Source organism: Theropithecus gelada, chromosome 14, assembly GCF_003255815.1.
Source record: "Theropithecus gelada isolate Dixy chromosome 14, Tgel_1.0, whole genome shotgun sequence".
Lineage (NCBI taxonomy): Eukaryota > Metazoa > Chordata > Mammalia > Primates > Cercopithecidae > Theropithecus > Theropithecus gelada.
This window is the reverse complement of record NC_037682.1, coordinates 11,039,097-11,064,320: the sequence shown is the minus strand read 5'-3', so window position 1 is coordinate 11,064,320 and position 25,224 is coordinate 11,039,097. Positions and strand designations below refer to the sequence as shown.

The following is a 25,224-nucleotide window of genomic DNA, read 5'->3' as shown; positions in this document are numbered from 1 at the left end:
GTAGAGATTTAAGATGGTAATGAGACATGCGGTGCAGGAACAAGCATGTACAACAACTGCTCACGTGCACCCAGAGGACCACCCAGAACATGCTTACTAGGAACACACCTCTTCCCACCCCCTGTGAATAATCATGTAAGATTCTCACAAAGGGAGTCCCCTCAGAGCCAGTCTTTGCTGACTCACTCTCGATCAGCCCACTCTGACTTATCTTTCAGAGCGTACCTTTCAGAGTGTACCTTTCAGAGTTTTACCTTTACACTAAATTACTTTCAGCTGTTTCTTTTTACACTTAGCTTTCAGAGTGTTCTTTCTCTTTTGCAATAAATTGCTTTCTGTTGTTCGTCGATGGCTGTGTCTCTTGTTAAAATTATTTTAACCAAGAAGACAAGAACAGAGGTCTCACAGTCACCGTCAACAGTATGTAAATTATATCTCAATGAAGCTGTTACCAAAAAAGTTAACCCTGTGTTCCTCTTCCTCCTGATGCAGTTGTAGCCACTCTCCTGAATTTTGTCTCTACTGTCCTATTGATTTTTAAATTTTTTTAAAAACACATCCCTTAATAATATATAAATGTAATCCTTAACAATATACATTTAGTTTATATTTTTTAAAGTTTGTAAAAGTAGAATCAAACATCAAGCATGCCAAAACAATTTTTTTGTTCAGTATTAAGTTTCATACCCATGTTGATTGGCCATAGCTATTCACTCATTTGCATGGTATTCCCACGTGGCTAATGGGAATGTGCTACAGTCTACTTATCCTGACTCCTGTCAACAATCACTGGGGGTTGTATATAGTCCATTCTCACACTGCTATGAAGGAATACCCAAGACTGGGTAATTTATAAAGGAAAGAGGTGTAATCGACCCACAGTTCTGCATTGCTGGGGGAGGCCTCAGGAAACTTACAATCATGGCAGAAGGCAAAGGAGAAGCAGGCACCTTCTTCACAGGGCAGCAGGATGGAGTGAGTGCAAACAGGGGAAATGCCGGATTCTTATAAAACCACCAGATTGGCCAGGCGCGGTGGCTCATGCCTGTAATTTCAGCACTTTGGGAGGCTGAGGCAGGTAGATCACGAGGTCAAGAGACCAAGACCATCCTGACCAACATAGTGAAAGCCCATCTCTACTAAAAATACAAAAATTGACTGGGTTTGGTGGCGCATGCCTGTAGTCCCAGCTACTCAGGAGGCTGAGTCATGAGAATCGCTTGAACCTGGGAGGTGGAGGTTGCAGTGAGCCAAGATTGCGCCACTGCACTCTAGCCTGGTGACAGGGCAAGACTCCATCCATCTCAAAAAAAAAAAAAAACAGATCTCATGAGATTCACATACCATCATTAGAACAGCATGGGGGAAACCACCCCCATGATCCCATTACCTCCACCTAGTCCCACTCTTGACATGTAGGGATTACAATTCAAGATAAGATTTTGGGTGGGGACACCGCCAAACCATATCAGGGGTGTTCCCAGTGTGTCACCATTACTGAACACGCTACTGTTAATACTCTCCACAAGCCTCCTGGCATACACGCGCCAGCTTTTCTCTAAGCAGAGGCCTTCGAACTTTTTTGACCAAGACCAACAGTAAGAAATACATCTTACAATGTACTCTGGATGTTTATATGTATATAAATAGAACAAAAGTTTTACCAAAAAAAAAGCTTATCCTTACTACATGAGATACACTCTGATAAATTCTGTTCTCTTTCATTCTATTTCATTCGTTCTTTTCAATTTTTTTTCTTTTTTTTTTCTTTTTTCAAGATGGATTCTCACTCTGTCACCCAGGCTGGAGTGCACTGGCCTGATCATAGCTCATTATATCCTCGAACTCCTAACTCCTGGGCTCAAACCACCCTCCTGCCTCAGCCTCCCAAAGCACTTGAATGACAGGCATGAGTCAGCTCCCCTGGCCCTTCATGTTTTTTATATTTTAATTGTGACTCACTAAATTAAAGTTAACACTCACTAGAGGGTCACAAGCCAGAGCTGACAGATTGTAGGGTATGACTTTCTTCAGCTTTATTAGAAAAAGAAAAAAAACAAACAACCCCATCGAAAAGTGGGCAAAGGATATAAACAGACACTTCTCAAAAGAAGACATGCATACAGCCAACAGACACATGAAAAAATACTCATCATCACTCGCCATCAGAGAAATGCAAATCGAAACCACAGTGAAATGCCATCTCACACCAGTTAGAATGGCAATCATTAAAAAGTCAGGAAACAACAGGTGCTGGAGAGGATGCGGAGAAATAGGAACACTTTTACGCTGTTGGTGGGACTGTAAACCAGTTCAACCATTGTGGAAGACAGTGTGGCGATTCCTCAAGGATCTAGAACTAGAAATACCATTTGATCCAGCCATCCCATAACTGGGGATATACCCAAAGGAATTATAAATCATGCTGCTATAAAGACACATGCACACGTATGTTTACTGCAGCACTATTCACAATCGCAAAGACTTGGAATCAACCCAAAAGTCCATCAGTGACAGACTGGATTAAGAAAATGTGGCACATATACACCATGGAATACTATGCAGCCATAAAAAAGGATGAGTTCGTGTCCTTTGTAGGGACATGGATGAAGCTGGAAACCATTATTCTCAGCGAACTATTGAAGAACAGAAAACCAAATACCCCATGTTCTCACTCATAGGTGGGAACTGAACAATGAGATCACTTGGACACAGGAAGGGGAACATCACACACCGGGGCCTATTGTGGGGAGGGGGAAGTGGGGAGGGATAGGATTAGGAGATATACCTAATGTAAATGACGAGTTAATGGGTGCAGCACACCAACATGGCACATGTATACATATGTAACAAACCTGCACTTTGTGTACATGTACCCTAGAACTTAAAGTATAATAAAAAAAAAAAAAAAGAAAGAAAGAAAAGAAAAAGAAGGCAAAATGAAGCTTCCCACTAGCAGTATACAAGAGTTGCGATTGCTCAACAACTTTTTGAATATTTGTCAACACTGCAGCTATCACATAGGCTCTTACCGGATTTTAACGCTTCTGAAGGGCTCCGCTTTGTCACAGGTGTATTGGACATCTGTATTTACTCTTCCTGTGAGGGGCCCATTCATATATTTGTCCATTTTTCTGTTGGGTTTTTTTTATTGATTTGTATGAGTTTTTTGTTTCATTTTGTTTTGTTTTGTGTTTTTCTTTGAGACAGAATCTCTGTCTGTCACCTAGGCTGGAGTGCAGTGGCACAATCTTGGTTCACTGCAACCTCCGCCTCCCAGGTTCAAGCAATTCTCCTGCCTCAGCCTCCCAAGTAGCTGGGATGACAGGTACATGCCACCAAGCTTGGCTAATTTTTGCATTTTTAGTAGAGACAGGGGTTTCACCATGTTGGCCAGGCTGGTCTCAAACTCCTGAACTCAGGTGATCCTCCCTGCTCGGCCTCCCAAAGTGCTGGGATTACAGTCATGAGCCACCGAGCCCAGCCAAGTTCTTTATGCATACCAGATATTAATCCTTTGTCAGTTGGATTACAAATATTATATCTTGTCCCAGAGTTGGCTTGCCTTTTCATTGGCTTAATGGTGTGTTTTGATACACAGATGTTCTTATCTAATGTAATCAAATTTATCTCTTTGTACCTTACTTTTTGTCTTTATTTTTTGTGCTTATGAACTATAGTAAGGTCATAAAGATGTTCTCCTGTATTTGCTTCTAAAAATTGACTTTTGGCCAGGCACAGTGGCTCACACCTATAATCCCAGAACTTTGGGAGGCCGAGGTGGGTGGATTACCTGAGGTCAAGAGTTCGAGACCAGCCTGGCCAACATGGTGAAACCCATCTCTACTAAAAGTACAAAAATTAGCTGGGCATGGTGGTTCACACCTGTAATCCCAGCTACTCAGGAGGCTGAGACATGAGAATCGCTTGAACCCGAGGGGCAGAGGTTGCAGTGAGCCGAGATCGTGCCACTGCACTCCAGCCTGGGCAACAGAGCAAGACTCTGTCTCAAAAATAAAATAAAAATAAAAATAAAAATTGACATTTGTCTTTCACACATAAGTCTGAAATTCTCCCCAAACTGACTTTTTCTGTGCAGTGCAAAGTCCACGTGGTTATATGTGAATACCATTTACTAGTTAGGGATCAACAAACTATAGCCCACAGGCAAATGCAGCCCTTCACCTGTTTTTGTTTTGTTTATAATAGACACTGGGTCTCGCTATGTTGCCCAGCTCAAATGATCCTCCTGCCTCAGCTTCCCAAAGTGCTGGGATTACAGGTGTGAACCACCATGCCTGGTCTCCTTCACCCGTTTTTGTACAGCCCAGTAGCTAATAATGGTTTCTGCATTTTAAATGGATGAGAAAAATTAAAAGAAAGCTAATAACTCATGACCCATGAAAAGTATATGAAATTTAAATCTCAAAGCACATAAAGTTTTATTAGAACATATCCATGATCATTTGTTCACATACAGTATTTTCTATATAGCTGCTCTTACACTACCATAGCAGAGATGACCAATTACAACAGACACTGTGAAGACCACATAAAGCCTAAAACACTTACTGTCTAGCCCTTACCAAAAAAGTTTGCCAGTCCCTGAATAGTTCATCCTTTCCCCCCATGATCTGCAATACAGTCTCTGTTGTAAATTACGGTTTCATTTATTTGTGGGTCTGTTTTGGAAATTTGGCTCAATCCATTGGCCAATTGAACTATCTCTACACCAAAAATACACTATCTTGATCACAATAATAATTTATAATAACCCCTAATAATAACACAAGTCTCCCTGCCTGATATTCCTTTGTTGTTAACGAAATAGCTAACCCTGCCTCTTTACTTTTCCAAATACGTTTCAGAATCTGGCTTCCAATTCCAGGAAGGACCTTGTTGGGATTTGGTTTGGAATCACATTGAATCTATAGGTGAATTTTGAAAGAAATTGACAAACTTATGCTATTGAGGCTTCCTATCCATGAATGATACATCTCTCTCCATTTATAAGGTCTTCTTTAATGTCCTTCAATATTTCAATATTTTCTTCATAGAGGTCTCACTCATTTGTTACCATAATCCCTGGTAAAACTCACCTATACAACCATCCAGGCACACCATTTCTTTGTAGAAAAAGTGTTAACTACTTATTTATCCTTTAATGAGTAAAGTACTGCTTAGATTTTTAAATTTATTCTTGGTCCAATTTTGATGACACTTTTCTTGGAATGTATCAATTCCATGAAAATTTTCCAATTTTTGTAATTATTTATCAATATTTGTTTTTGCTGGTTTAATCTCTGTAGCATCTAGAGTTATGTTCTCTTTTTCACTCCTAAATCATTTGCTGTGCCTTCTCTCTTTTATATGCTTGTTTTTCTTCATTTATTTTTGCTCATATCTTTGTACTGTCTTCCCCTTTTTCTGTCTTCTTAAATTGGATAATTAACTCCTTAACTTGCACCTCTCCTTTCTTTCTTTCTCTTCTTTCTTTTGCTTTCTTTCTCTTTTTCTTTTCTTTTCTCCAGGCTAGGTTGAACTCCTAGCCTCAAGCGATCCTCCTACCTCAGCCTCGCAAAGTGCTGGGATTACAGGCATAAGCCACCATGCCCAGTCACCTTTTTCTTTCTTAAGGTAAGGATTTATGCTACAAAGTTTTTCTAAGCACCCCTTTAGCTGCATGGTCCAAATATTGATATCTAGTATTTTTGTTATCATTCAGCTCTAAATATTATCTAACTCCCATTCGTTTTCTTTTTTTGACTCATAATGTATCTAGCATTCCGGAAAGTATAGAGTTTTCTTGTTATCTCTTGCTATTGATTCCTGAATTAATTGCTTTACGGTTAAAGAAGATTATTTCTATGTTACTAATCTAAAATTTGTTGTCTTACTTTAAGACCCAAGCTATGCTCAGCTCTCATAAATATTCCATTGTGTGCAGTTGAAAAGAATCTGTATTCCACAATTATATTATATATGGTCATTAAGTAAGTTTGTTGGTAAATTTTCTATGTCTTTCTAGACTTTTGTTTCCTTCATTCATCAGTTCCTTAGAAAGGTGTATTTAGATCTCCCACTATGACGTTGTTTGTCCTCTCCAAAATTCATGTTGAAACTTAATCCCAAATGTGGCAGTATTGAAAGATGGGGCTTTTGGCAGGGTGTGGCGGCTTATGCCTGTAATCCCAGCACTTTGTGAGGCCGAGGTGGGCAGATCACCTGAGGTCAGGAGTTCAAGATCAGCCTTGCCAACATGATAAAACCCCATCTCTACTAAAAATAGAAAAATTAGCAGAGCGTGGTGGCATATGCCCGTAATCCCACCTTTTCAGGAGGCTGAGACAGGAGAATTGCTTGGACCCAGGAGGCGGAGGTTGCAGTAAGCTGAGATCCCAGCACTATACTCCAGCCTGGGTGACAGAGTGAGACTCTATCTCAAAAAAAAAAGGAAGAAAGGAAAGGAAGGAAAGGAGAGGAGAGGGGAGGGGAGGGGAGAGGAGGGGAGGGGAAAAAAGGAAACAAAGAGAGAGAGAGAGGGAGGGAGGGAGGAAGGAAGGAAGGAAGGGAGAAAGAAAGAGAGAAAGAAAGAAAGAAAGAGAAGAAAGAAAAGGAAAGAAAGAAAGAAAAAGAAATAAAGCAAAGAAAGAAAGAGAGGAAGGAAGGAAGGAAGAAAAGAGAGAGAGAAAGAAAGGAAGAAAAGAAAGAAAGAGAGAAAGAAAGGAAGAAGAAGAGGAAGAAGAAAAGGAAAGAAGGAAGGAAGGAAGGAGAAGGAAGAAAGGAAAAGAAAGAGAGAAAGAAAGAAATAAAAAGAAAGAGGAAGAAAGAAAGAGAGAGAGAAGGAAAGAGAAAGAAAGAAAGAAAAAGGAAGGAAGGGAGGGGAAGGAAGGAAAGAAGGAAGGAAGGAAGGGAGAGAGAAAGAAAGAGAAAAAGAGGAAAGAAGGAAGAAAAGAGAGAAACAAAGGAAGAAAAGAAAGAGAAAGAAAGAAGAAGGAAAAGAAACGGAAGGAAGAGAAAGAAAGAGAAAGAAAGGAAGAAAAAGGAAGAAAGAAAGAGAGAGAGAGAAAGAAAAAGAAAGGAAGGAAGGAAGAAGGAAGGAAGGAAAGAAGGAAGGAAGGGGAAGGAAGGAATGGAGGGAGGGAGAGGAAGGAAGAAAAGAAGGAAGGAAGCAAAAAAGAAAGAGAAAGAAAGAGAAAAGAAAGAAAGGGAAAGAGAGGAAGGAAGGAATAAAAGAGGGAAAGAAAGGAAGAAAAGAAAGAACAAGAAAGAGAGAGAAAGAGAAAGGAAGAAGAAGAGGAGGAGGAGAAGGAGAAGGAAGGAAGAAAGAAAGAAAAAAGGAAGAGAAAGAAAGGAAGAAAGAGAAAGAAGAAAGAAAGAGAGAAAGAAAGAAAGAGAGGGAGGGAGGGAGGGGAAGGAAGGAAAGAAGGGAGAAAGAAAAAGAGAGGAAGGAAGAAAAGAAAGAGAGAGAGAAAGAAGAAGAAGAAGAAAAGGAAGGAAGGGAGGGAGGAAGGGAAGAAGGGAGGGAGGGAAGAAAAGGAAGGAAGGAAGAGAGAGAAAGACAAAGAAAAGAAGAAAAAGGAAGAAAGAAAAAAGAGAGAGAAAGAAAGAAAAAAGAGAAAGAAAAAAAAGAAAGGAAGGAAGGAAGGAAAGAAAGAAGGAGGGAGGGAGGGAGGGAGGAAGGAAGGAAGGGAGAGAGGAAGGAAGGGAGAGAGAGAGGGAGAAGAGAGGGGAGGGGAGGGGAGGGGAGGGGAGGACAGAAGAGGAGAGCCTTTAATTGGTGGTGGGATCATAAAGGCTCTGCCCTCATGAATGGATTAACCCATTCGTGGATTAATGAGTTAACGAATTAGTGGTTTATCACAGGAATAGAACTGGTGGTTTTATAAAAAGAGGAAGAGAGACCTGAGCTAGCAGACTCAGCCTCCTCACTATGTGATGCCCTGTGCTGCCTCCAGACTCTAGAGAGTCTCCACCAACAAGAAGGCCCTCACCAGATGCACCCCCTTAACCTTGGACTTCTCAGCCTCCAGAATTGTAAGAAGTCAAATCATTTCTTATTAATTACCCACTTTCGGGTATTCTGTTTTAAACAACAGATGATGAATTCCTCTTTGCAATCAGTCAAAAATTTCATTATTTTGAGGTTTATTAAATGCAAGCAAGTTACATATTTCTAGTGAATTAAAACTTTTATCAGAACCTTTTTGTCCTCTGTCTACTAATAACTTGCTTTAAAGCCTATATTTTCTGATATCAACACAACTACACCAGCTTTTAGTTAGTACACCAGTTCTTTGTATTTATGTAGCATACCATTTTTATCTTCTAATTTTTAAATTATATGATTTATTAAAGTTGATTTAGAAGTCCTATTTCAAATCTCAAGTTCAAATTTCAGATTTTTTTTTTTTTTTAGATGGAATCTTGCTCTTGTTGCCCAGGCTGGAGTGCAGAGGCACCATCTCAGCTCACTGCAACCTCCGCCTCCTGGGTTCAAGCGATTCTCCTGCCTGAGCCTCCCGAGTAGCTGGGATTACAGGTGTGCGCCATCATGCCTGGCTAATTTTGCATTTTTAGTAGAGATAGGATTTCTCCATGTTGGTCAGGCTGGTCTCAAACTCCCGACCTCAGGTGATCTGCCTGCCTCGGCCTCCCAAAGTGCTGGGACTACAAGCGTGAGCCACAGTGCCCGGCAATTTCAGATATTATTAAAGATGTTTGGTAAGTTTTTTGGCACACAGAAAGTACCGGAAAATCTAGTATAGTCCAATAACTACCCACCTACCATGTACCCACTGCCGCAATTAAAAACTTATTACTTTGCCACATTTGCTTTATCTGCATTTTTTTTTAAATTAGGGCATGTGTTTGCATAAGCCTAATGCCATTATCACACTTAATAAAGTAAATAATTCCTTAATATTCTTTAATATCCAGTCTCTATTTAAAATTTTCCAATTATCCCAGATAGCTCTTATAGTTTTCACATTTACTTGTTTTGCATGTAACATTTCTATCTAGGGCAGCTTTCACATACCCCCGATTTTTCTCCTGGATAACTTTTTAACACATCAGACCAGTTGTCACGCAAAATGTCTATCATTTCCATTTCAGTCTTTGTGTGTGTGTGTGTGTGTGTGTGTGTGTATGTGTGTGTGTATACATATATGTATATATATGTTTTAGGCAGTCTCGCTACGTTGCACAAGCTGTTCTCTAACTCCTAGACTCAAGGGATCTTCCTGCCTCAGCCTCCCAACTAGCTGGGATTACAGGCAGACACCACCGTACTGATTTTATTTATATTTTATCTGTGTTTTTATATTTTGAACGTATCAACTGTAAATTGTATTCCCTAGATTTGTTTTTAATCCAGTGTAATGTTTGCCTTTTACTTTGCAAATTTAGTCCACTTAGGATTACCTATATATTTGGAATTAGTTCCTCATTCTATTTTTTTATTTCTATACATGTCATCTGTTTTATGTAATTTTTTTCTCGTTTATTGTGTGGTTTGATTTTGGGTTTTTTGGTTTGGTTTGGTTTGGTTTTGGGTTTTTTGGTTTGGTTTGGTTTGGTTTGGTTTGGTTTTGGGTTTTTTGGTTTGGTTTGGTTTGGTTGTTGTTTTTAATTGAACCAGGTGTTTTTGTTTCGCCTTTTTGTGTTTGTTTTTCTCATTCCTTTTTCCCCCATACTTAATTTGAAGGTTTACATTCTATGTGTCCTCCTCGCCTTATACCATGTGAGGCAGGGAGCTTCCAAAGACCTACTGCTTATTGACCTGTGTCCCTTAAGTTTGGGGAGCCTGAGAACTGGCATTAAGTGCTACATCTAAAGAGCTGGGACAAAAAAAAAAAAAAAAAAGGAGACTGTACTGAAAGAAAATGATTCTTCTACCAACACTAGGACATAAATGGGCAGGTGTTTACCCTACACCAGATGTGGAAGGAGCTGGCATGGAGCCCCTTTGTAAATCCTGCCCAGGCCTCCAACAGACAGAACTGTCCCCAGACAACCTGGAGATGAAGGAAACATTCACAAGCAAGTAGGGAAATACCACCCTGTGGAAGGACGGACCGTCGGCCCCAGGGGAGTACGTCTGAGGAATACTCGAAAAAAAGCACTTCAGAAAAATGGTCACTTTGAACACCTGCCAAGCCCAGCGAGCAACAGCTGCAAGACCTCAAATGACCATCCACACAACATAGCACCCTCTCCCAGCCTGACCCGTAAGGGCTCAGCAGCAGGGATGTCAGCCATGAGCCCAGCCAAATCCCTAACCCACTAAGCTGTCAAGCAACATTTGCACCATGTGACCCACCATCAGGCATAGGTGGTACGTCTAGTGGAGATCACCTGACCCAAAGGTAGCCAATGGGAAAGTTGAGTTAGCTGGCGAACTGAGCCTATCAGATTATCTCCTGGGGGTGGCGCTGGGAGCGTGGACCCGCAGACAGACCGCAGGGAAAGAATCTGAGCAGATGTGGGAGGAGAAGAGCAGGCAGGAATGTGGGGATCATGGCAAGCAGACGCGGTGAGGAAGCAGGAGTGCCAAGGAGATGGAAGCAACAAGGCGGAGGGAAGACGTGTAGAGCAGAGGAAAATAATGGAAATTTTAGTAAGATTGGCAAGCACCTATACTAAATTTCCTGATAGCCAAGGACTTTTTTTTTCCAACTCGGCTGAGCATCTACAGACTCCAGCTGCTGATTCTCAGAGGCCATCCCAGATCTAGTTCCAGGCCAAGAGTCCCAGCTGTCTGCTGGTTTCTATTCTTGTGTATTACGTCTGTCTGTCTCCCTTCCGCCTCACATGTATTCTGACGACCAGAAACGCCCTCTAGTTGAGATAACTGGAGCTGGACCCTGCTTGCTGCAATGCAAAGAACACAGCACACAAAAAGAAAGTGAAAGAAAACCCTGACCAGGAAGAGACCCCGGTTGTTCCCTGAACAGAATTCACACCAGGCAGTTCTTGCTGCATTGCCCCCAATGAAATCCTCCCTCGTTGTACTTTATTTTATTCTGTGAAAATAAGCCTTATTATAAATCACAATGAAATCCACAAACCAAACCCCAAACCCTAGCAAAACAAGATCCCCTTGATGTATAAAGTCATCGCTGACAGGACAGTCTTTTTCAGTTATTGCTTTTGTCGCTTGTTTCTTGAGAACATGACTCCAATAAGGCCCATGGCTGCCAAGCCCATTCCTGCAACGCTTGCAGCGATGACGACATCTCTGACCTGCAACAAAGAGGAGGGTGGGTCAGACTCTGCGTCAGGATTCAGAGTACAGGCTGCATATTCAGCAGGAACATTCAGCTCGGGGTACCTCACATGCCCCTTGGCCTCCCTGGCCAAACTAAGGAGTCAACAAACATTGGTAGGGAAGAGGGGAGGAGAGAGCTGGATGGGGAAAGAATTCGTGACTAGAGCCAGCTGGCCTGAAATTTACATGGAACCAAAGATGGAAAACTGGATTCACCATGTGGGTATTTAAAGCATATAAATCCTCAGAGCGTGGCTGTGGAAAGGACAGGGAGCTGATGCAAGGATGGTCAAGATCTTGGCTGGCCAATGGGGAGCTCTAGAAGCAAAGGTGGAGTCAGGGAGGAATTGTTATTGAGTAGTCAGTAGCCTATGACCTCCATAAGAGCAAGGAACTCGGCTGTCTTGTTCATCGCTGTATCCTCAGTGCTTGGTCCTGCCAGGCATGGAGGATGGAGGTACTCTCCACATGTTCTTAAATAAATGACTCAATTATACATAGTAGTGATGTTATACTTAGAATTATTAGGATATCTGACTTGTTTGTAGGAGGAAAAAAAGGGTTTCAAAAGTAAAAGTAAATTCCCGGGTAAAAATTGAATATATGTCCAATTTTACTGCCTCCTGAAACTCAACTAAAAGTAAACTAAGGCATTTGTTTAAGGCATAATTCCACAAGAATTCAGAAAACACTAAATCCTAAGGCAGCAGTGGAAAAAACTGAGGATAAACCCTAATTATACAAAAGAATACTCCAAAAGGATCACATATTAAACCCAGGTGCCTCTGGAAGTGGGAAAGAATGAAAGAGAGCTTTAGCTGGTCCCTGAACCTCCTCCCTGACCCCCAACAGAAGTCTGAAAGTTTATTCTCTGCAGAGGGTACAACAGAAGGCTTCGGGGCCTAGAAACCTAGAAGCACATGTGAGAATGTGGGTATCATACCACAAACAAGAGATTGAGACTGTAAAGATGCTAAATGTGAGACTCCCAGACCTTCTACCCCTCTCTGTTCCCAGAACTTTACCCTCCACACAAGAGTCCAGAAGACTTTTCTGGGGAATCTGGCCCAAATGCAAATAACTGGGAATTCCCAAACAGCCCACCCAGATCATCCTGCAGTGAAACTCAAAGTCAGCAAGCCACTGCCCCATGCCCACCTCCACTCACTCAGAGCTCCATCCAGTAGCAAACCCCCACTTTTTTTTTTTTTTTTTTTTGACAAACTGAAAACTGTTCAGCAAACAGTATGAAAGAGGTGAGATGCTCAGCTGGGTACAGTGGCTCACGCCTGTAATCCCAGCACTTTGGGAGGCTGAGACAGGTGGATCACTTGAGGCCAGGAGTTCCAGACAAACCCAGCCAACGTGGTAAAACCCTGTCTCTACAAAAAATACAAAAATTAGCCAGGCCTGGTGGGCATGTGCCTATAGTCCCAGGTACTCAGGAGGCTGAGGCAGGAAAATCACTTGAACCCGGGAAGTGGAATTTGCAGTGAGCGAAGATTGCACCATTGGACTTCATCCTGGGCAACACAGCAAGAAAGAGGTGAGATACTCTGTTTATATAAATCATAATGAAGTTATCTCAACAACATAATGATTTTATAGTATACATTAGAGGCCAGTATATATAGAGGGTAATACATTAGAGGCCAGTATATATAGAGGGTAAGAGAATAATAACAAAGAAAACATAAGGAGAAAGGATTAGCATCTCTTTCTAATCTATGAAGTTGAATAATAAATCTTGGTCAAAATAATTTTCTGATAGTAAGACAGTGAGTATTATTGTGTATAAAACTGAAAAACCAAAACTATAAATATAAGAAAGGTGGCTTTACACAAGTACCATTTGACAGAAATGTTATTTGTAATTTCTCTTGGAAAAAAAGAACTGTTTAAGATGCTTTAAGGATTCTAAAATAAAAAGAACCAATACATATTTAGCTTAACAAATTTAAGAGGAGAAATTGTATTTAGATGTTATAATTTTAAAACCTAGGGCACACAACATTTAACCAACAGACCTTGTTTTTAGGATATAAATTGTTAACTATTTTAGTTTACACTAAGTAATATGAATTGGTTTTCTTTGAATTCAACTGAACATGATGGTTGTAAGTGCACTTTTTTTTTTTTTTTTTTTTGAGACTGAGTTTTGCTCTTGTTTCCCAGGCTGGAGTGCAGTGGCACAATCTCGGCTCACAGCAATCTCCACCTTCCAGTTTCCAGTGATTCTCCTGCCTCGGCCTCCCAAGTAGCTGGGATTACAGGTGCCCGCCACCACACCTGGCTAATTTTTGTATTTTTAGTACAGACGGGGTTTTACCATGTTGGCCAAACAGCTCTCGAACTCCTGACCTTGTGATTCACCCACCTCGGCCTCCCAAAGTGCTGGGATTACAGGCGTGAGCCACCGCGCCCTGCCCGGCAAGCGCACCTTTAATCATGAGCATACAACCAACATACCAAACATCTGAAGAAGGCCTCTAAAATTGAAGACAAAAACAAATAGCAATCTGGAGAAACGGAAACCATACCTAGAAAAGAAACCATCCTTTTAAAAACTATCATTAGGCCGGGCGCGGTGGCTCAAGCCTGTAATCCCAGCACTTTGGGAGGCCGAGACGGGCGGATCACGAGGTCAGGAGATCGAGACCATCCTGGCTAACACGGTGAAACCCCGTCTCTACTAAAAAAAATACAAAAAACTAGCCGGGCGAGGTGGCGGGCACCTGTAGTCCCAGCTACTCGGGAGGCTGAGGCAGGAGAATGGCGTAAACCCAGGAGGCGGAGCTTGCAGTGAGCTGAGATCCGGCCACTGCACTCCAGCCTGGGCCACAGAGCGAGACTCCGTCTCAAAAAAACAAACAAACAAACAAACAAAAAAACTATCATTAGATCGCTTCTCAGCCTTTTGGCTAAGATCGAGTGTAAAACTTATCATTGGAGAATAAGACAGCATATTGCATCCAATAAATAAGAACATGGTACTATAAAAAATAATGGAATATTGAGAGAATAAAAATGGTTCATAGAAAATAAAAATATGACAGAAATAACAAACTCAATAGAAAGGTTGAGTTAAGGAAATCTCTCAAAAGGAATAGCAAAAAAATAAAGAAATAGAAACCAAAGTAAAAAACAACAACAACAAAACAATCTGGCTGGGTGCAGTGGCTCACGCCTGTAATCCCATCACTTTGGGAGGCCAAGGCAGGCGGATTGCTTGAGCTCAGGAGTTCGAGACCAGCCTGGTCAACATGGTGAAACCCCATCTCTACAAAAAATACAAGAAATTAGCCAGGCATGGTGGTGGGCCCCTGTAATCCCAGGTACTCGGGAGACTGAGGCAGGAGAATCACTTGAACCCAGACGGCAGAGGTTGCAGTGAGTTGAGATGGTGCTGCTGCACTCCAGCCCAGACAACAGAGCAAGACTCAGTCTCAAAAGAAAAAAGAAAAAAAAAAAAAGAAATAGTGCTCTGAGTCCCATCTTAATGGATAAAAGTAGACCTACACAAAGGCATATTACTATGAAATTTTAGAAGATTGTGTAAAGATATTACAGCATTTAGAGCAGGGAGAAAAACAGGAAATGGAGAAAAGGTCAGGAATCAGGATGGCTTCAGACTTCTCAAAAGCAATTCTGGAAGCAAGAAGACAATGGAGCAATGCCTCCAAAACTCTGAAGTAAAACCATTCCCAACCTGGAATTCTATACCCAGACAAAGTATCAAATCGAGTGAGAGGGTAAAATGACAAGTAATTCAGACATACACGGTCTCAAAGAATTGACCTCCCATGCATCCTTTTACAGAAAGCTGCTGAAAATGGTTCCCCCAAAACAGGGGAGTAAATGGAAAAAGTAGAAGATGTGAGATAGAGAAAATGGGCCTTCTAGTGCTAGAGAGACTGCATGGGAATCTCCCCAGAATGACAGTGAAGGGAGATCCCAGGATAACAGCTTAGTACCAGGTATAAAGAATAACTGGTAGGCAGAATGATAAGCCCCAAAAGGTGTCCATGTCCTAATTTCAGGAATCTATAAATATATCATGCTACATGGCAAGTGAGAATTAAGGTTACAGATGGAATTAAGGCTGCTAATCAATTTACCTTAAAATAGGGAAATTATCGGCCTGGCGCAGTGGCTCATGCCTGTAATCCCAGCACTTTGGGAGGCCGAGGAAGGTGGATCACGAGGTTAGGAGTTCAAGACCAGCCTGGCCAATATGGTGAAACCCCATCTCTACTAAAAATACAAAAATTAGCCAGGCATGGTGGCGGGTGTGTGTAATCCCAGCTACTCGGGAGGCTGAGGCAGGAGAATCGCTTGAACCCAGGAGGCAGAGGTTGCGGTGAGCCGAGATCATGCCACTGCACTCCAGCCTGGGCAACAGAGTAAGACTCTGTCTCAAAAAAATAAAAACAAAAGAAAAGAGGAAATTATCCTAGATTATTCAGGTGAGCCCAATGTAATTACAAAGTTCCTTAAAATGTAGAAGACAGACCGAAGAGTCAGTGTCACAGTGATACAATATAAGACTCAACCAGCCATTGCTCTAGCTTTGCAGATAGATGGGGACTATACTCCAAGGAATGCCAGTAACCTCTAGAAGTTGGAAAAGGCAAGAAAATTGATTCTCTCCTACAGACACCAGAAAAGAATGTCAATGCTTTGATTTTAGCCCAGTGAAACTCATTTTAGACTTCTGGCCCACAGAACTGTTGCTAATAAATTGTGGAGTCTTAAGCCACTAACTTGGTAGTAATTTGTTACAGCAGCAATAGGAAAATAATGCACTTATCAATCCAGATTGAAGCATTGTGACTTCAGAGCCCAGCATGTTGAGGACTGCCATAACCATCATCCTCTCCCATTGTACTGTGTTTCTAACCTAAAGCAACTTCCGGAGGATATGGTCTACCTAAATAAGAGAAAGAGCAAAGAAACAGAAAACTAAGAGATCACAGAATCAGAGAATGCAATCCAAGAGAAGGAAAGGAAATCCCAAGGATGACAGCAAAGGGGAGTCCAGGATGACAGCCATGCAATTGACCAAGGAGCAATCAGCACAGAGGGAAGAAGGGCCATCCCTGGGATAGATGTGTCCAAGCAAAATAAACAAGAACTGGTAGATTACTTGATGTGATTTCCCTTGTGGAGAACTGTACCGAGAGCTAATTGGATCGTGTGGGAAGAATTGACAATAGATACAAAGAAAACTCAGCAATGAAAGGAAGTAGTAATTATCATCAAGAAAAAAGAACTCCCTCCACCTCCCTCCCCAAACAGAAAGGAAACTATCACAATATACCACAACACTCGGCTGTGAGTTTTGCCATCATGAGTCCTGGCTGCTGAGAGATCAGTTCTGGGCACCTTGGGTTAATTACACTGCTGTGTTTCCTGAGGTTAACGACAGCTATGTGTTTCCTGACATTAAACACATTTATGGCCCAGATAAGCCTCGGTAGCATCAAGATACATATATATTTTTAACCCTGAAGATCTCCAAACTCTTCTCAACATTGGTCACATGTAAGTTTTAACAGATGGCCAGGCACAGCCATGCTTCTAATCCCAGCACTTTGGGAGGCCGAGGCATGCGGATGATGAGGTCAGGAGTTCGAGACCAGCCTGATCAACATGGTGAAACCTCGTCTCTACTAAACATACAAAAATCAGCTGGGCGTGGTGGCAGGCACCTGTAATCCCAGCTACTCAGGAGGCTGAGGCAGGAGAATCGCTTGAACCTGGGAGACAGTGGTTGCAGTGAGCCGAGATTACGCCACTGCACTCTAGCCTGGGCGACAGAGTGAGACTCTATCTCAAAAAAAAAAAAAAAGTAGTTTTAACAGACAGAATTCATGATGACCAGATGACCAAAGTTTGGATGGAGCTACCAACCTAAGGTTTGACTGCTGATAAGTCTTTAAATGTTCCTCTAAAAGATAATTAGGCATGGTTTTGTGGCAGCCATGGTTCTGTTGGGTTAACTTGCTAGGGAGCCTGCATAAAATCACTTGTATCCAGCATTTTCCTGGCTAAGCTCTGTGTCAGGGTAGGAGAAATAGTTTGCAGATAACGGAGGAGGAATAATATGTCCCTAGTTCTTTATAGAACCTCATGGTGTGAAAACAAATGCTGATGCAACTGGTTCATACAAAAGATACTTTGTCAAGGAAAACAACAATAACCTCATTGTTTGTAGTCATGCTTGGTACATAGTCAAAGAGTATGATTAAACACAAGACTGTTGGAAGCTAGTTAGTCCTAATAGCGCAAACTTTCTGGGAAAACCTCTCTCTCCAAGAGTCAGTGCTACCTTCAGATGCCATTGATCATTTTCGTGCTGCAGACTGAAAGTCCAACTGCTGTGTTACTATTACAGGACTTGTGATCATGAAAATGGGCTACCTGGTGTGTGTCACAGGTCTTAAATCAGGATATTGTGAAAGAGAAAAGCTGTCTCTCATTAGAAATAGTAAGAAGACTGTTTTGTTTTGTTTTTTAAGTGGGCAAACAAATTCTACCAGACTATAGACATTTATACATTTATACTACAAAGCTCTTCTGAGTTAAGCCCTGATTTAGGGAAATCTGAATCATTTCTAGAAAAAAGAAAGTGCTAATGTGCTGCTTTCACTTTCAACAACGTTATAGGGTGGATTAAAGAAGAAGTGGCGACTGTAGTGTTATTCTGAAAGCAATGGAATTTAGACTGTTAGAGGTCACGATATAAGAATGGTTACGAAATAGTTGTATATTTTCCAACAGTGAACAAGTATACAAAAAATAATAAATAAATCATTTTAAAAGAAATAAAATATTTGTATAGGAATTCAGTTTCATTTACAGTAATTTCAAAATAATACCCCACAATTTATCCAGATTTATGTAATATATATATATATGTATATATGGCCACCAGACACATCTTCAATTTCTTTTTACCTTAATATTTTCTCTCACTCAGACTAGACTTCATTGTGAGTATAGCTTCTGGTTGCTCTTTTTTTTTTTTAAGTACTATTCAGTATGAAAGCTTCTTTACAAGATCCTACTAAAATATAACTTTTTTGAAACCTAAATATTTTTAGGTAGGTGGAAAGTAGGAGAATCTTTTTTTAGAATATTCTTAGGCATATAAAGCATAACTTACATTTTAGTTTAAATTCATTGTTTCCCTTTCTTCTCGGGAAATTTGATTGATCATAAATATTCTTTTGAAGGAAAATCTAGTCTGCTTCAAAGAGCTCAGCACAAATAAACATAATGACTGATCAGATTCTTTAAAACAAAATATCCTTGGCCGGGCGCGGTGGCTCACGCCTGTAATCCCAGCACTTTGGGAGGCCGAGATGGGCGGATCACGAGGTCAGGAGATCGAGACCATCCTGGCTAACACGGTGAAACCCCGTCTCTACTGAAAATAGAAAAAAATTAGCCGGGCGTGGTGGCAGGCACCTGTAGTCCCAGCTTCTAGGGAGGCTGAGGCAGGAGAATGGCGTGAACCCGGGAGGCGGCAGAGCTTGCAGTGAGTGGAGATTGCGCCACTGCACTCCAGCCTGGGCGACAGAGTGAGACTCCGTCTCAAAAAATATATATATATATCCTCACGAGTTAAATGAAAAGGAAAGTCACTGCACTGACAATGCTTACAAAGAAAAATACTGGTGGACAGTTTCCCGTTTGTACTAAATCTATCATCTCTAGCAAGATGGGGCATGCATCAAAGTTCTTTTTGTTTTGTTTTGTTTTGTTTTTGAGGGGATGGAGTTTTGCTCTTGTTGCCCACCTGGAATGCAATGGCGTGATCTCGGCTCGCTGCAACCTCCACCTCCTGGGTTCAAGTGATTCTCCTGCCTCAGCCTCCCGAGTAGCTGGTACTACGGGTACACACCACCACGCCCAGCTCATTTTTGTATTTTTAGTAGAAACGGGGTTTCACCATGTTGGCCAGGATGGTCTCGATCTCTTGACCTCATAATCCACCCACCTCGGCCTCTCAAAGTCTTGGGATTACAGGCGTGAGCCACTGTGCCTGGCCAGAAGTTCTATGTTAATTTGACTCGCAGCATGTGTCAGTGATCATTACTCACCTAAGTCACTAGTTCTCAACTGGAGACAGTTTTTCCCTGTGGGGGGAATTTGGCAACATCTACAGACATTTTTGGTTCTTACATCTGGCTATGGGATGCTGCTGGTATCTAGTGTGTAGAGGCCAGGGATGCTGCTAAACATCCTACAGTGCACAGGACAGGACACGACAATGAAGAATTATCTGGCCCATAATGTCACTAGTGCTGAGGCTGAGAAACCCCCATTCTAGACCAAGAAATGAAAGAGGAAATCTTTAGAAGCAGTAGAGATGGCACCTCTGTTTGTGTTGTAGAATATTCTGGGTTCATTTTCTGTGATGGGATCACGTAGAATTGTTCATGGTGTTTCATTGTTGGTTATCATTGTTTTGCCTCTTTCAAGTGAATGGGTAGATGGGTAGGGCCAAAGTCACAGGAAGAAAAGTGTGATGTGTTCAATTTGTATTGTTTCATTTTGCAAGGGTTAAATTATTGTTAACAAAAAGAATAATGATATAAAACATTTCTTATTTTACTATCTCAAGATTTGGAATTTTATTTAATTACTCTAAATAGCATTTGTGGCCAGGCACAGTGGCTCACACCTATAATTCTAGCACTTTGGGAGGCTGAGGCAGGAGGGTTGCTAGAGCTCAGGAGTTTAAGACCAGCCCAGACAACAAAGTGAGACTCTGTCTCTACAAAAAATACAAAAATCAGCCGGGCATGGTGATGTGCACCCGTAGTCCTAGCTACTTGGTGTGTGTGTGTGTGTGTATGTGTGTGTGTGTGTGTGTGTGTTTGAGACAGAGTCTCGCTTTGTTGCCCAGGCTAGAGTGCAGTGGTGCAATCTTGGCTCACCGCAACCTCCACCTCCAGAGTTCAAGCAATTCTCCTGCCTCAACCTCCTGAGTAATTGGGACTACAGGTGCCCGCAATCACGCCCAGCTAATTTTTGTATTTTTAGTAGAGATAGGGTTTCACCATGTTGGCCAGGCTGGTCTCAAACTCCTGGCCTCAAGTGATCTGCCCACCTCAGGCTCACAAAGTGCTGGAATTACAGGCGTGAGTCACTGCACCTGGCCTAGTCCTAGCTACTTGGGAAGCTGAGGTGGGAGGATCACTTGAGCCTGGGAGGTTGAGGCAGTAGTGAGCTGAGGTTGTGGCACTGCACTCCAGCCTGGGTAACAGAGGAAGACCCTTCTCTAAAAAAATTAAAATTAAAAATAGCATTTGTTCCTAATGAAAATGTAGTTTACTAATTATGTAACAATTTTGTGTTGACAAAAAATTCTCTACTTATATAAACTTGTGGACCTCTTTTTTTTCTTTTGAGATGGAATCTTGCTCTGTTATGCAGTGGTGCAATCTCAGTCCACTGCAACCTCTGCCTCCCGAGTTCAAGTGATTCTCCTGCCTTAGCCTCCGTAGTAGCTGGGATTACAGGTGCCCGCCATCACGGCCAGCTAATTTTTGTATTTTTAGTAGAGATGAGGTTTCACCATCTTGGCCACTGTGGTCTTGAACTCCTGACCTTAGGTAATCTACCCGCCTCGGCCTCCCGAAGTGCTGGGATTACAAGCGTGAGCCACTACGCCTGGTCAGACCCATTGTTTATTCTATTAACAACTGCTGAAAGAATAACTAAATGAGATGATTAGGATATATTTTGTAAACCTACCAAATATTCTTAATGTAGCACTCTGAATTTCAAAAAGCATCTTATTGATTCCCAGGGTTGTCTTGTACTCTGTATTTGGAGTTTCTTGCTGCATAGGAGCATGAGTTTTACCATGAGTAAGTAAAAACCTCATAATGCAAGATCACCAATGATGAAATTCAATTTTTTATCATGTTTCCCTTTCTTATGCTAATATTGTCACTGCTACTTCAAAAACAAAAACAAAAAAAACTTCTATTATACCTAAATTTGTCAATAAATGTTCACTTTCAAATTTAAAAGATACATAAATGGGCCAGGCACAGTGGCTCACACCTGTAATCTCAGCACTTTGGGAGGCGGAAACAGGCAGATCACTTGAGGTCAGGAATTCCAGACCAGCCTGGCCAATATGGGGAAACCCCATCTCTAATAAAAAGACAAAAATTACCCAGGTGTGGTGGCACATGCCTGTAGTCCCAGCCACTCTGGAGGCTGAGACAGGAGAACCACGTGAACCCAGAAGGTGGAGGCTACAGTGAGCCAACATCGCACCACTGTGCTCTAGCCTGGGCGGCAAAACGAGACTCTGTCTTAATAAATAAATAAAAAGATACATAAATGGGAAACAAGAGAGAGAAGATAAGAAAATCAGCGGAGTAGTCTAGGGGGTCCAACAGTCTAATAATAGGAGTGCCAGAGAACACAAAATGGAAAACTTCCCAGAACTAAAGAAACTGAGTTTCCAAATTGACAGGAGTCACTGAGTACCTGGCACAATACCGAAAATAGATCCGTGCAAGGTAATAAAATTTCAGAACACTGAGAATGAAGAGAAGATTCTATAGGGTTCTGAAAAGAAATAATCGATCACACACAAAGGATCAAAAACCAGAACAGCTTCAGACTTCTCTACCACAGTAGCAAAAACTAGATGACAATAAACCAATGCCTTCAAAATTCTGAAAAAAAAATACTGTTTCTAACCTAGAATTCTATACCCAGCCTTAATCAAATGTGAGGATAAAATGAAGATATTCTCAGGCATGCGAGATCTTGTTTTGTTTGTTTGTTTTTTTGTTTCTTGGTTTTTTTGTTTTGTTTTGTTTAGACCAAGTCTCACTCTGTCACCCAGGCTGGAGTACAGTGGCGTGATCTCAGCTCAGCTCATTGCAACAACCTCTGCCTCCTGGGTTCAAGCAATTCTTGTGCCTCAGCCTCTCGAGTAGCTGGGATTACAGGCACATGCCACCATGCCTGCCTAGGGATCTTTTTCAAATGTACCATTTCTCAGTAAACTATTAGGGGAAGTAGTCTACCAAAACAAGGGCATAAACCAAAAAAGAGAAAGATGTGAACTACAGAGGATAAAAGCATTAATACAGCAGGGAACCGAAAGGAATTTCTAGGATGCTAGTAAAAAGAGATACCAAGATGACAGTCATGCCTCATCAAGTGTGACTCAAAAGACAAATGTGGCCGGGCACAGTGGCTTATGTCTATAATCCTAGTACTTTGGGAGGCTGAGGCATTAGGATCATTTGAGCTCAGGAGTTCAAGACCAGCCTTGGCAACAGAGTGAGACTTCGTCTCTGTTTTTTTTTTGAGACGGAGTCTCGCTCCATTGCCCAGACAGGAGTGCAGTGGTGCCATCTCGGCTCACTACAAGCTCCACCTCTTGGGTTCACGCCATTCTCCTGCCTCAGCCTCCCGAGTAGCTGGGACCACAGGTACCCACCACCATGTCTGGCTAAGTTTTTGTATTTTTAGTAGAGACGGGGTTTTACCATGTTAGCCAGGATGGTCGCGATCTCCTGACCTCATGATCCGCCCGCCTTGGCCTCCCAAAGTGCTGGGATTACAGGCCCAGCCTTTGTATTTTTAGTGGAGACGGGGTTTCACCATGTTGGCCAGGCTGGTCTCAAACTCCTGACCTCAAGTGGTCTGCCTGCTTCAGTCTCCCAAAGTGCTGGGATTACAGGCGTGAGCCACTGTGACCAGCCTAAAATAAAATTGTTTTAAGAAAAGAAAAACAAGAGACAAATGTTTTGAAGACTGTTATCCCCAAGAGATAGATGTGGTAAGTGCCACTATCCCCTGGTCTCCTGCTTTCATTGCATCACCTTTTGAAACCTGCCAATATTCGGGCACTAACGAACTTCTCATGGCCCTGCCCACTGATTCCCCAGAAGAAAGCTCTTATCAACCCTCGGGGAAGTTGAAGCCAGACCATGACCGACAGACTGCAGTCTTCACAAACATTGGCAATACTGCCCTTTCTTTACCTAGTTAGCTATGTACCACCTACTCAATTTCTAAGTTGATCACCTTTAACATTCATATATAACTAGTTGTTGAACATTAATAACCCAGCTGATTGAAAAAAAGGTAAGAGGATACCCGTTTAAAGGTAACTAATATCTCACTGTAGACAGGTGTAGGAGCCGCCTAACAAACTTGAGGGTTGGTGTAGTAAGCGCAGCTGGTTATCAGCAGTGTGAAAAGAGTAAGAGTGATTCCTACAGGTGGTGTTAGTCAATGTCTTCCCATTCAAGTCGCTGTGGACCACAGAGGCCAGTGGACCAGGCACTGGATGAAACAAGCAAAAAAAAAAAAAAAAAGAAGATAATTATGACTATTTTTACTAGTACAATGTATTCAGTGAATTTTTTGAGTCAGCACTGTGCTAAGAATAAACATGCTCTTATTTAATTCACATGGTAATCCTCCAAGATGAGTATTATCATTCGTACTTTACCAAAGTGTAGGGAGCTGGACTAACTCTCCTGAGGTCAGACAGCCGGCAAAAGGCAGAGACCAGGTCCAGCCCACGTTGGCCTGACTCCAGGAGCCCATGCTCTTAACCACCACACTGACCAGGGAAGAAGAAATTGGATCTCAAAAATAATAATAATAAAAGTGAACAGCCTGATGGATCTTAACCTAATCATTCACTGAAAAAAAATATGTCCTTTTGTATCAACAGCCATGTAAGAACCTTCCCAATGTTCTTTTCACCTATGCAAAAAAAAAAAAAAAAAAAAGATGGAAGTGGCTGCAAGGGAGGGGGAAGAAGTGCAAGAAAATGGGAGGAGAAAACGAGATTGAAAGGAGAGGAATGACAAAAATAAAATCAAGTAAATGAACAAAACTGCATCCCCTAGGGTCTCCCAGATTCACCCTTAGGGTTCAGCCAAGCTGAAGACAGTGCTGTTTATAAGCATGATTGGGCTATGCCACACAGACCTGGGCTTCAAATCCCAACTCTGCGAATTATCTGCATAGGAAAAGACAGGTACCAGGTCTGGAGACTCAACAAAGATTTTTTTGATGAAATGAATGGCTGTAGACAAGTTACTTAAGCTCAGTTTCCCAATCTGTAAGGTAGTGGGTCCTAAAACCTGCCTTTAGGGCTGGGAGGGCCATCTCAGGGACACGTGGCTAGGGAGGGCTTGGCAACAGGAATGAATATCATGTCTGTGACTCCCTTCCTTGGCCACCCACCCCCGGCCCCGACTACACTGATCTGCCAACTTGCCTCTTTCCCCACCCTTGTCCCCACTCCAACTGTGACATCCTTAAGGGCAGTAATTCTGTCTCTGCTACTTTGTCTTGTTCATGCTTCCATAGCCATGCCCAGCCTCCGTCAGCTGAGGGAATGGTCTTGTTCCTGGGGAAGGCGACATGGGCAGAGGACGCACCTGGTCACTGCGGGCGACTCCATAGCGCAGCTCATTCACAAAGTGCTCACAGTTCTCGCTGGTCAGCTTGTAGAGCACCTCCTGCCCCACCAGCTCCTCCGCCCGCTGGATGATTTTGCTGTAGGGCAGCGGTGAGTACTTGTCATCATGTTTGTTGTTGACCTGGTACTTGTCACTCCCGGCCACATCATACAGCAATTCCTTCTTCACGATGGCCTTGTCAGTCAGGGCAGACATGACACTGGCTGCACCTGCTCCTGCAACCTCACCTGCAGATCCACAAAGAGGAAACGGATTGGTTCTGGGAAGGGCCACAGAGGCTCAGAGCTGGCCCCCAGCAGGGTATCTGCCTTTGGCTCCATCCACATAGGATAAGCAACATGTGGAAGGGTCAGACGCGTGGCTGTGGGCCTTGGGGGAAGGTGTGTGCCCGTAATCCCAGCTACTCAGGAGGCTGAGGCAAGAGAATCGCTTGAACCCGGGAGGTGTAGGTTGCAGTGAGTC

At 42.3% G+C, this 25,224-nt stretch overlaps 1 protein-coding gene across 2 annotated transcripts in view; it reads right to left on the bottom strand.

Moving 5' to 3' along the window:
* Positions 1 to 10,977: 10,977 nt before the first annotated feature.
* Positions 10,978 to 25,224, bottom strand: part of PLA2G16 (phospholipase A2 group XVI) — a 34,417-nt gene continuing 20,170 nt past the window's right edge. For both annotated transcript variants that reach the window (XM_025357834.1, XM_025357835.1), the window contains 2 exons: positions 24,721 to 24,989; positions 10,978 to 11,247 (listed from right to left, as the gene is read on the bottom strand). In XM_025357834.1, the coding sequence (XP_025213619.1) occupies positions 11,146 to 11,247; positions 24,721 to 24,989 (371 nt within the window). In that variant the 3' untranslated portion in view covers positions 10,978 to 11,145. The remainder of the gene's footprint in view (positions 11,248 to 24,720; positions 24,990 to 25,224) is intronic.